Source organism: Falco cherrug, chromosome 4, assembly GCF_023634085.1.
Source record: "Falco cherrug isolate bFalChe1 chromosome 4, bFalChe1.pri, whole genome shotgun sequence".
Classification (NCBI taxonomy): domain Eukaryota; kingdom Metazoa; phylum Chordata; class Aves; order Falconiformes; family Falconidae; genus Falco; species Falco cherrug.
The window spans coordinates 69,522,008-69,534,342 of NC_073700.1; the positions used below are offsets into that span (position 1 = coordinate 69,522,008).

The 12,335-nt window shown below is 41.0% G+C and overlaps 2 protein-coding genes across 3 annotated transcripts in view; one reads left to right on the forward strand and one right to left on the reverse strand.

The window, feature by feature from the left end:
• The window catches only part of THNSL1 (threonine synthase like 1), a 55,585-nt gene extending 48,383 nt beyond the window's left edge, over positions 1-7,202 (reverse strand). The window contains exon 1 of the mRNA XM_055706980.1: positions 6,500-7,202. Coding sequence (XP_055562955.1) covers positions 6,500-6,982 — 483 coding nt within the window. The 5' untranslated portion in view covers positions 6,983-7,202. The remainder of the gene's footprint in view (positions 1-6,499) is intronic.
• The window catches only part of PRTFDC1 (phosphoribosyl transferase domain containing 1), a 49,151-nt gene continuing 41,587 nt past the window's right edge, over positions 4,772-12,335 (forward strand). Inside the window, exons 1-2 of one of the 2 annotated variants that reach the window (XM_055706992.1) lie at positions 4,772-6,132; positions 10,166-10,272. In XM_055706992.1, coding sequence (XP_055562967.1) covers positions 6,073-6,132; positions 10,166-10,272 — 167 coding nt within the window. In that variant the 5' untranslated portion in view covers positions 4,772-6,072. The remainder of the gene's footprint in view (positions 6,133-10,165; positions 10,273-12,335) is intronic. The other variant, XM_055706991.1, reaches the window with a different exon arrangement.

A 12,335-nucleotide genomic window follows, 5' to 3' on the forward strand; every position in this document is an offset into this window, starting at 1 on the left:
ATGCTGAAGTAAATGTGACTTCCATTTCACCAAGTTATAAAAAACATATTTAATTTCTTTTTATAGACTGCACCTCCAACAAATGGTTGCAGACAAGCAGGCATAGGCATGTTGTAGACTACGTTCATGTCAGCTGGTCTTGTTGGTGCTGCTATGAGGATGAACTTTTGTTCAGTCACAGTACTAGCCTGTGCAGTTAATCTGTTGTTCCATGCCTGCCTCCACACTGACTCCACAGCATGGAGAAGTTCACACAAACACGCAAACACTGGAATAACTTTGTCTTCAAATCCTTCCTCAAATGTTCTTTGTAATGGCGCCCACCAAAACTTTAACAACTGCTGAGCTGCTGGTGAGCTGAGATTAGGGCTTATCTCACTGACCTGTGTGGTTTACTTGAACTCCCCTGCCACTGTAGCCAGTTGTTTCTTGTTTTAGGCTTAGATTGTAAATTATCTGTTGTGTGGATCATCTTTTTTCTCTATTTGCTTAGCATCTGACACAATAGAATTTTTGTCTGTAAGTACAGCTCCTATGTGCTTATAATAATAAAGATGTTCACCTGGGGATGATTTAAGACCATGCAATAAAGGGAATGGATTCAAGTTGTTTACTAAAAGGATCTGTTTTCCAAGAACCCTCATTTCATTTGTTTCAGCAACTGGAAAGTAGGAGTTGAAGGAAGAGAAATGAGATTTAAAGCACTTACTCCCTGGAGCAATATGATTTATTCATGTCTTTGTCATATAATGTTTTTGAAATGCAATGATAAAGTATTTAAACCTGGCTTTTTCACTGGTAGTCATTAATACTGCATTTCTCATTTTTGGGGTTCTTGATTTCTGCAATTTGAGCCCATATGTCTGAAATACAGGACTTTTGTGCCTAAAGTTAGAAGCTATGCTTTGAATCTAGACAGGGCTATATAATAGTTTGAAAGCTATTGTCTCAAACTGGTCACTCAAAATTAATGAAATTAATGTTTCATTTACTCTCACTAGGTGAGAGACCCCATATGGAAAATTCAGGTGACTCAGTATTCTAATTCCCAGAGCTGCTGTAAAGATAGACAAGTACCTCTAGAACTGTTCCCACATTGCTTTGAGAGCTGTATTAAAGCTGAGGAAGCACTATAATAATGCTCTCTTCAAAGCAAAAAAATTCAGTAGCGTTCAACATATGGCCCCAAGCACTGCACAGTGAAGAAATGACCACGTTTTGCTGTTTGCTTAGGAGGAACGGTCTGTCTTTTACACAAACAATAACATTAGCAAATGGTCTAAATCCAGCATTCCAGCACCCTTAGGGAGCGGGTCATTCTGTGTAGCAACGAAGCTCAGGGGCTGGCTGGCCAGAGGCACGTAGTGTGTCTGCGCTACAGAACTTGCTGGACCAGATTCTGCTTTTCAATACACGTTTGTTACTGCACTGTTTGTTCTAGGCAAGCTGTGAAGTATACAAAATTACATCAAAGATTACTGCGCTATTTGGGAGGTGGGGTGGGGGGAAGTCCTCAAACTGTTGTTTACTTGGTTAAAAACCCTCAGAATTCTTTTGTTTTGCAGATTTTCCCAAATTTACTGTAGATTATTAGAAGAAAAAAAGAGGGATGAAGCCAAGTGAACAACCTCCTTTAAAAAGGAAAGAAACTCTTAACAGTTGAATTCATTACATTGGGTGTGACCCACTATGTATTTACAATTCCCTGACTAGTTTTCATGGCCATGCATGACGATTTTGTCATAGGATATGATGTGAACAGCATTCCTGAAAATAATGCTTTATCATTTAAATGTCATTACTTCTCAATAGCTGGTTAGGAGGTGTATTTACATAGTATTATGAGGGAAATAAAGTTTATTCTAGTATTAAAGGACAAGAGGAAACTTTGTTTGCATTTATTTCAGGTATAAAGAACTCCATATTAATAACATGAACCTGAAAAGCAGGAAGAGTATCTTCAGGAGCCAGGAAATTGGAAAGTGAAGTTTGCGCTGCTCAAGTCTGGCACACTGAGATTAATAACAAACAAAAATGCAGTTTTGTATTAAAGATGTTTATCACGGACCAAATAAGTCAAAGCCCAGAATTCTGTGAAGCAGTGTCTAACACTGATTTAAAGGTCATAAAAAATTTAAAAAAAATGGCTAACATCTTGAACAACAGCTTTTAGCCCTTTGCTTGATATCAAAGTTACTGTAGGTAATTTTCAAAGTCTAAGTCAGTCTCATAGACTCAGCACAGGTTAACTGTGATAGCTAAATGCTCTGAACTTCCCTTGTGGATCTTAGATGCTGCAATTGCTTTAAAGAAATGGAACATTCCAGTTCCTCAAGGCGCTAATTCTGCTGAAATTGAAGTTTGACGGAAGCTAGATTCCAGCTTGCAGTGCCACTCCATCACCTGGTGTAGTACAGTAGTTGCAAAGGGGGAGTATAGCATCTATACTATTGTACATTGCACGATGCTGTGTAACCCTGCCTAACTGGACAGCATTTCCTATGGTCTCCCTAGGTTCTTGAATGTGGGGGAATGGTTTGAGATACTGCTTCATGTTCTCCCAGATGTCTGTAACACTGTCTTTCAAGTATGTTTTGCTGCACTCAGGGTCTTCAGCACCCACCCTATGGGCTGGGTAACTGCCTCAGGTAATGCAAAAGTTCTCAAAATTCTGGAATATATTAAAACTGGATACGAAAGCAACCTAGAATGGCTTTCAGCATGTCCTAAAGTACTACATATGCTAGACTTCTGTGTTTAATATTCTCTTCAGTGGCCATTTTACCCAAAAATGTCTTTCTGTGTACAACTGGCGGGGCTGCTTACCTTGTAACCACCAAGAAATGCAGGTTTATGCTTGATAAGATTGCTTACAGTTCTGCTGTTCACGTAACAGCTGCAGCAACAGGCAGAACCAGAATAGGTGCTCTTACTTCATCCCCTAATTGGCAAGCTTTTACCTAGGTAAGCTACACCTCCTAAAATATTCTGGATTTTCATGCTTTTCATGTCTATTTTTGACATTATCATATTAAACTGAATTGTCAATTGTTTGTTATAACTTCTTGGGAGAAGAATACATAATCGAGTTGCAAAGGCTAACAGGTAACTCCATGATGTTGGTCTTGGACTGCTTTCTTGGTATATTCCTGCCCCCAACCTTCTATTTTTAATATTTCTTTACATTAAGAGTTGTGAAAGGGTGGAATTTTTATATTCTGCTTTTATCAGTAACAGGGTAAGAGAGGAAAAGATGTGTAACTGAAATTATAAAATTTGTTGGGTAAAGGCATAAGATATAAATGCATTCACAAGGGATTTGCATCTAAGCCTTAACTCTGCGTTGTTTCTGTGTGTGTTGCTTCTTCCATCTGCTCCTTTATGTCTCTTGGCTATGTGTCCAGACCTACTTGTTAGTATGATCTACCCTATTTTCTTTGTTCTTTCCCCCTTTGATCATTTCCCATGGTTGTGTATCTAGAAGTGTTTATTCTTTTCCTCCTATTTTTAGTTTATAAACAAACAGCTAAACAAATACAAACATTCTTCAGAATGCTTACGGACTTTTTCACAGTTAAGGCCCTAATACCATGTTTCAAATAATCATATTTTGGCCCTAATTAAAAAAAGTTTTTGAAAATCTACTGTAAATTCATTCATTCTGCACCAGTTCATACTATAAAGAAAACATGTAAACATTCAGTAAGTACATATACCATCACAGCAAAATCCTTAGCAGCCTCATTTCCTTCATGTGCAATAAAGCACATTAATTCTGGTTTCTATTAATTCTGTGAGTTTACAGAACCATGAATTTGTCTCATTTGCACCAAACTAAAAAAAAAAAAAAGTATTACATTTTATGCTAATGAAAAAATCTTACATGGAGAAGAGCAATTTTGTGGATTGGACCAGTGGTTACTGATAGCAGCACCACCCTTCAAACTGTACCCCACTTAAATTTATCTAGTTTTTCATTTCCATGTTTATTGTTATTAGCAGGACAGGATACTTCATTACACTTCTTAAGTGATTTTTGTAAAAATGCTGGAAGAGAAGAATACCAAAAGTAAGACTACAAAATGCCATTGTCCAACCTTGACGGGAAGAACAAACATTTCCTGCCTAAATTCTTCAGTACAATCCCAGAGGAATTTATGTTTTAGTATCTTGTTCACGTTAATCCTTTTCAAATCGTTAAGCTTCTGTCTGTGGTGTGGTTAGGACAATCTCCAGTGCTATGAGATGCAGTGGTCAGACAGTGGACTCTGCCAGACAGTGGTCTGATAAAGAATGTTGTCTAAAAAGACAACTCTGTAATAGCGACCAAACTAGTCCAAAAGGTAGAAGAAAACATTACTCAAACAGCAGTGGCAAAATTAATCTGAGTTTCTAGTTGTAATCTAAATAGCTTCAGAATTATTAGAGCCCAGTTCTGTGATGTTTATGCAACAGCAGCTTTATCTGTAATGTGGTGATAACTGAAAAAGATTGCATTAGCTTTAGGGCAAATGTGGGCTTTAGAAGGGGTTCTTGCCCACCTCTAAGCAAGAAGAATCCTCAAATTTTGAAAAGCGATTGTGAGTACAGATCAGTAGCATTTAATCCCAAAGTTTAGATGAAAAAATTGATGACTTTCTTTCTCAATAGTTGTACAAAATGTTGACATGCAATTGAAATGCAAATGTATTTAGGGATTTTGGCCATTATGAAAATTTATGTATTTTACAAAAATATTTTTATTGACTTTATGTAGGTGTGTACAAGTCTGTATATGCTGTTTATCAAATTCACCACTTTTAATTAAGTTTTATTTTAAAGCACCGTGAGCAGGAACGATTTTTTTCCAGCATACATATACATATGTATAGATACAGTCTTCATATACACGATATACCATATCACTTCTGAGGCACACATATTCTGGAGTCGTACTTTGTAAACCTGGTCTTCTGTCCTTTCAGACATGTTGTCAACTGTAGCAATAATTCTAAGAGTAGCTCCTTAATTTACCAAAAAAGCAAACAGATCTGGCTTCATATAACAAAGCATTTATCACAAGATAATTTTCAGTTGCTTCAGTACTTAACCAGACTTTAATTGGTGATTCATTTATAGAAGCTCTCCTAACACCAGATTCCTGAGCTATTATTTGCCCTATCAGTTCTAATGTAAGTGCGCTAACAGGATGCACCTAAAAACCAGCCTGTGTTGGAGACCAAACTCCTACTGTAGACACACCCATAGTGTTCTCTGGATTCACTTGTTGTAACTTGTGACCTACGTCTCAATGACAGCACGAGCAACACGGCAGCGGGCTGAAGGTGCGGGAAGACATGGCTTGCTCCAGCATGTGCACAGCGGCGGGGTGCAAGGCACACCAGTGCAGAAGTCAGCAAGGATGGAAAGCAAGATTAATGAACTACTGGAAGTTTGCTTCCTCGCACCCTGTTTTCTCTCTAGAGTATAAGCAACAAGCTATCAAAATGTCAGTCTAAACCACAACAGCCTAACCTTACCCACGAGTTCATCCAGCCCAGGCTCCTTACCCAGCTCTGCCCAGCGCTCCCCACCACCCCGCCGGCCCGTCCCCGCGCGCGGGTCCCCTCAGGCCCCGCCGGCGCCCACCTGGTGCCGCCCCGCACCCTCTGCACCGACACGGGGGACCCGCTGCACCGATACGTGGCACCGACGCGGGGCACCCGCCCGCAGGCACCGCTGCACCGTGCCCGGCCCAGCGCGTCCCGCACACCCGGCCCGCGACTCCGCAGACAGCTCAGGCAACGCCAACAGCCCGCGCTGCCTCGCCTCTTCAGAGACCTTTGCCAATCAAGCCTATCGCATCGCGGCGGAAGGAAAGCTGACGAGGGTCTGTTTAGTGAGCCGCGACCGCCGGCGGGCACAACGCGGGTTCGGTGCCCCAGGGAGGCGGGGGGACCGGCCCCAAACACCGGGGTGCAGCCCGCCCCGGGCACCCCGCAGCCCGCCCAGCCGCCGCCGCGGCCCCAGCCCCGCTCCCCTGTCCCGCCCCGCCCCGCCCCGCCGCGGCCCCTCGGGCGGGCGCGCAGGAAGATGGCCGGGCAAGGCGGCAGCGGCGCGGCGGCGCGGAGCGGCGGAGGCCGCGGCGTTGTGGTAAATGCAAAGCGCGGCCCGGCCCGCCCCGGCCGGTCGCCCCCCGCGGTGCGCGCCCCCCGCGTTCCCGCCGCTCCTTCCCGCCCTCCGCCGCCATGCGCTGCCGCAGACCCTGCGCCGCCCCCGCCGTCGTGGCTCCCCCACCGCCGTCGCTCCTCCGGCGCTTTGTGTTTGACCCCCCGCGCCGGCCCGGCCCTTCCCTGCTGGGCCGCGGCCCCGCTCCGCTCCTTGCCTTGCCCCTCCGCCCGGTCCCCGCCGGCCCCTGTCCGTCCCCTCAACGTCCTTCCCAGCCGCCGAGCCGCCCTGCGAGGGTCCCCGCTTGCTCCGCGCCCTCCTCGCCCCGCTGTCCGCCCCGCTCTTGCGTTACCTCACGCCGCAGCGGGCCTCTCCAGCCCTGCGGGGCCGCCGGAGGGGGCCGGTGCCTGGCCCGGGCTGCGGCGGGAGGGTGGCTGTTGGGCTCCCCGGCTGGGAGGCAGGCAGGCCGGCCGGCTCCCGGGGCTTCGCCGACCTTTCGGCCTCTGCCGTCCCGAGTTATGCCGAGCGGCGGCTTGTGGCTGTGCGTGTCACCAGGTTGCTTGAGCAACTGAGACGAGGTTCCCCAGGGATCCCCAGGGATCCCCAGGTGTCTGGCTCCCACCGCAGTGCTCACAGGGCCCTGAGGATCCCTGGGCGCTGTCAGGCTGCGCCTTTGCTTCTGTGGTGGGACGATGCCCGAACTTGTGCAGTGCGTTTTGAGGACCAGTGTGGCTGAATAAATTATGCAAAAAATGAACGAGTATGTTCCGTGTTCTGAGGGACAAATCATACTCTCCTGTGAAGCAAATACCCTCACTGCCACCACCTTAGGCATGCTCTTACTTTATTGTGACATTGGGATTTTAATAGAGTTGAAGAACGCCTGCCCAGGTTGTGGCGCAGGGCGGGGGGCTCTCTGCAGGCAGCAGGTACACCCTGACCCCACCAGCATCCCCTCAGTCCCCCTTCCAGAGAAACCCATTGCTGGCTGTTTCAGCTTTGTCTGAAACCACCGTGCATCTCCTGACACTTGTTTAATAATCGGCGTTTTTGAAGTGGGTGACTGTGTTTGGTGCCAGAGCAATGTGAGGATATTGTAAAGGAGGTGAATGCTCGTAACCATATTCTGCTATGCTGATTTCATTTCTTCTGCTCGCTACACACTAATGTGTTCATGCATTCCACAAAGAAAATAACCAAAAGTAAGGCCAATGCTGTGTGATCTAAGTTTACAAAAGCTGGACTTTGCTTGATGCTTGCACCCTTACTTTATACCAAAGCAGAATCCAGATCGTTGTTGCTTTGGTGAGTACTGTGCTCAAAGCTCACATGTACCCACTTCGCCAGACAACAAAACTAGCAATGTTCATCCAGAGGTGTTGCAACTGAATGTCTCCAGCTTCTCTTATACTTCAAGGGAATAGCTTTCAGGTATTGCCATGTATTGTTATTCCTTTTTGTGTACATTCACATCAACTTTTTAAAGATCTGCTGAAGAATTTCTACTGGGCTGCTTTAACATGCCAAGCTTGAACTTAAAAAATAGCTCTTTGTTTCACAGTAGGACTTTTATTACACACTTGTGTACCAATATATTTAGCATATTTATTTATTTATCCAGCTGAATACTGTCTTTTTATCGAAACAATCACAAATACTTCTGTCATATTTTCAAAGGCTAAAGGCAGAAGTAAAGAGAAGTTGCATTTAATTTGGGGAGGATATTACTTGATGCTTAGCTATTAAACTGAGGGTAATTGCACTTGTTTTTAAATTCACAAGCAGAATACTCCGAAAAATTTACAGTTACTTAAAGATTGTTGTATAGCATAATGCTGTGAATAGCTTTAGGATAAATGAGAATTTCTAAGCCTTGTTGTTGGGAAGTGCCTGTTTAAAAGAAGAATATGAAATAGGCTGTTTATATTTGAAAAATAATTATTTAGAAAGTACATGTGAATTTAATCTTATTTGTCAAATGCCAGTGAGCACTTGTAAATGAGAACTTCTGTAGTATTGCCAAGTGATGCAGTTTATGTTATTTCACTGAAGAGAAGCAGGATAGATAGGAGAATCAAAATTTCATCCTGATCATGTTTCATAAATGGCTTACCTAAGTAAAAGCTATTGGTTTGGATGAATTCTGAAGCAGATTCCATCCATTTAGTTTGATTTTCTGCATCACACTAAAACCACGCAATTTGCATGAGTTTTATAGGAGAAAGCATAAATAAACAATACTGACAAGGGTTCTTGGTAGGTATTTATAGTACTCATGCAGTTTAAACCACTATCTGAATTTATTTCATTTTATGTTAAAATGTTTTTGAACAAAACCATTTCAGACAGTTCATTGCTACAAAACATTTAAGAAGTGTCAGCCACCCCTCTGTGCTGAAAATGAAGACAGGAAAATAGGCTTCCCAGGCCTTCTGCAGCCGTGTTTCCGGAGCAAGACTTGCCTCTGATTAAAAAACTCAGCAACAAGTCTCCTGTTTCTATGGAAATGAGGAACATAACTAAGTAATTTTTTCTTTTGTGTAGTTTCAAGGCTTGTGCAAGTCAGGCGGGAAACTTTTCATTGATTCCAGTGATCTCCGCATCATGTTATTTATGGACAAATGTTCAGCACTAGTTACCAACAAGTAGCTTTTCCTGACACAGGAATTGTTGGGCAGAGTTAAGAACACACAACAGTCGAGGTGTCTGTAGCTGTCAACGAATATGCAAAAAAAACCCAACCAAACAAACTTCATGAGGCAGAACACTGTTTCAGTACAGCGTGAGGCAGGGCTATGCCTAAGTTAAAGAAAACTAGATGTGGAGGAACAGCTCAACATCAAATATGTTGTGTTAGCCTAGATATTTTTGAGGCATGGTTTGTTGCTCTACTACATGAAATTGTAAGCAGAGGTTAATTTCAGTGATGGTCCATTAAAGGCTATATTTAGCAGAAATGTCGTTAAGATGTGCACTTCACAAAGGCAGGTTTCTTGCCATTTATCCTTCTGCTCAAGGTTCATGTGGCCAAGCTGTAGAAAGAAGAAAGACAATATGTGACCTGAGGAACATGACTGTAAAGAAAACTTATTAGGTGTCGCTTTTTATCCTGAACCAATATTGAAGCAAAGCTTTGTAATGATTCCAAGATACGTTGTGAACCTGCAGGTCTTGTCTTTCATAAGGAATTGTGAAAATTGTTGGTTTGGAGTTTGTTTAGTTCTTGTGCTGATGACTTTTCATCTTCATACCTTTCTGAAGTCTTTATAAGTTGGCTGATTTTTGCCCTGCTCAATCTCTAATGCCATCATATACTGTGGGATCTCCTAATTGTTGTATTCTAATACTATGAAACTAACATAATTAAACCTGTAAAATATGTTTGCTGTAAATGTATCAACTTACAGGCTAGCTGATAGTGAGGTGAGATGTAAGCATTTTGTAAACTTACCCAAACTAAGAACCTCACCTGTGGCAGGAAGTACAGTCTTCCACTGATTTGTACAGATGCTATCCATGAACCACATAGTTTATTATCCCTATGTGCTGTTTCATCTGTAGAATAATTATTTATTTATGTGCAACTTCAAAATACCTCTAAACAAAAAATGTACAATTTTAATGTACAATTTTATGGCTTCTAATCCCACTGTCTGTCTCCCATTGGAAAATCTCTTCTAGCTGATAATCCTACATCTGCATAATGAGTTTGAAAGTAGTAAGAAACTTAGACTTGCCACTAGTTTACTATTAAATATTTACTCTTTCTATCTAGTTGTTTGTAATTTCAGGTGAAATTTCCCACGTTCGGTGGGGGGAAAAAATGTAGCATTTAATTTCTGAGATATACTGAGAAGTAAAGTAATTAGTAGGAAAAGTGAAATAGTAAGTTGTAACTGGAAGAGAGCATGTCATATAATTAATTCAGCCAATAGAGTGTACTAGAACACTGATTTTATATCCGTTATGTATTGTCAAACACCATGAAGTATTCTTAACACTGCTATTTGATATTCAGATTTCAGACAATTGGCCTGGATACAGTCTGGATTTGTTCACTTATCCTCAGCACTACTATGGAGATCTGGAATATGTGCTCATACCTCATGGCATTATTGTTGACAGGTATGTGTAGTTTGAATGTTACTAGATAAATTCTTTGGTCACTAGTATTACTCTTTTTTATAAAGCCTGTCATCCACAGACAGTGTGTGTATAACATTTGTCCTAAAATATTATATTAGAAATTATATAAATATTTTTATTTATTTAATTTGAAAAGTAAAAAAATGCTTGAAGGTTGGGAAATGCTAGACTTGAAGTTGCCTTTGCAACTGCCTGTCTGATTTCTTTCACCTCGTTTCTGATTTGGGCGTTGAATGAGATAATGGTCCCACAAAAAGGAGAGTGTGATCATATAGTGAAATTGGTATTGGAATGTAAACTACAAGAGAGTTGAACTGAAAGTGAAAAGACAAGTACAAAACTTTGTATATAGTTATACTTGAATATCCCACTTGCCCTATGTCATGTGGGTTTGATATAAAAAGGAGAAAAAACTACATTCAGTTATGTGCAACTTTCACACTTCCTAGTACAAATCATTAATGCCCGTTAACCTAATAGTTCCTGGCTACACCATTGACTTCTGCCATTCGGCACAACCAAATAGCGTGTCGTGGACTGTTGGGTCCAGATGCTAGATTTGGAGGGTGGCAGTGGGAAAGCTTGATCATCCCTCATTCCTTACCCTGTAGTAGTTCTCATGTGCTCTCAGTGTAGGCATTCAATGCTGCTTTGGTATTTGTGGTAGCGCAACTCAGTGTTCATGCTTGGTTACTATTTTGACGTGCTGTTAAAAATCTTATTAAAAAGCTACAAAATAGAAATCATAATTTTCAATGTATTTATTGGGAATATCTGCATGGAATTTCATGGGATATTTTCAGCCTTCAGCTTTCTACCTACCACATTTAAACAGCTGGTTGCAAGTACTGAAATTGTTGGAACTCCTGGAAAGATTGTAAATATCCATCACTATGACACCTGTATTTGCTTTTTAAACACAAGCTTTCTTTCATTGCATTTTCAGTTATCATTGTGTTGAATTTTTCATCTCTTTTGGTTAGAGTCAATTTACTTTTAATTCTTCTTTTTTAAATAAGTATGTTACAACTTCAGTTCTCATAGAATTCAACATAAATTTGTTTGAAGTAAGCATTGAACTGTAGTGTTGTTTTTGTACTCCACTAGAATGAACTCCACTGTTTTTCCTTAAACTTCAACTGAAAAGGCTGATTCTCTTCTAATGGAAAAAGAATTTAGAACTGAATATATTGTGATCACACAAAATTTTCATGTAGGAAGAATGCTCAGCACTTAAGAAAATTCTTGTCGCTTGGTAGCAATAAACATAGATTAAAAAACTGGTATGTTTTTATTTAGAAATTTAAATTAGTACATTTTTGTCTATGCTGGAGTTCATACTCTTTTAAAATAGAAAGTGGTCTTTGGAATTTTTGGAAATTTCAGCTCCTCAAACAATCTGAGGAAGACTATAAAAAAAAATTAAAATCACCAGAGAAGTGTTTCTTCATAATGAGAGGTCTTCCCCATTATTCTCAGACTTGATAAAATATGATAAAAGACTATTTTCCTAGTCTTCAGAAAAGTAAGAGAAAGTCTTTTACTTCTTCATTCTTACATCAGTAAAAGGGATAATGTATTTGAGGTCAAACAAGATGATCACATCATACAATCTATTTTTCAAATCTAAAAAATATTAATTACTGCTGTGTGGAATTTACTTGAACATTACAAGTACAAAGATGTGAAAATGAAGCACAAGCTTTTGCTCATAACTAATATATTATCTTCAGTTTTAGAGCTTATTCTTCTCTGGTACATGCATGTGTAGATTTCATTAAAGTTCAGTGTATTTATGTAGTGGCAAATGGATTCTCATATTGCAGTGGGTAGAGGAAATAAAACCCCAACAAATGTAATCATGAAAGAGGTGAGATAAATTACAGGTTTATTTAAAATTGCATCCTGGCAGGAGATCGACTCTCATTGAAACTACTGATCTAATTCAGAGAGAATTAGAATCAAAGAACTTTCCAGCATAAGTGTTTACAGAAAATAATGCACTGAGCTGTTTTTCTTCAAAACATGAAATGACATTGTTC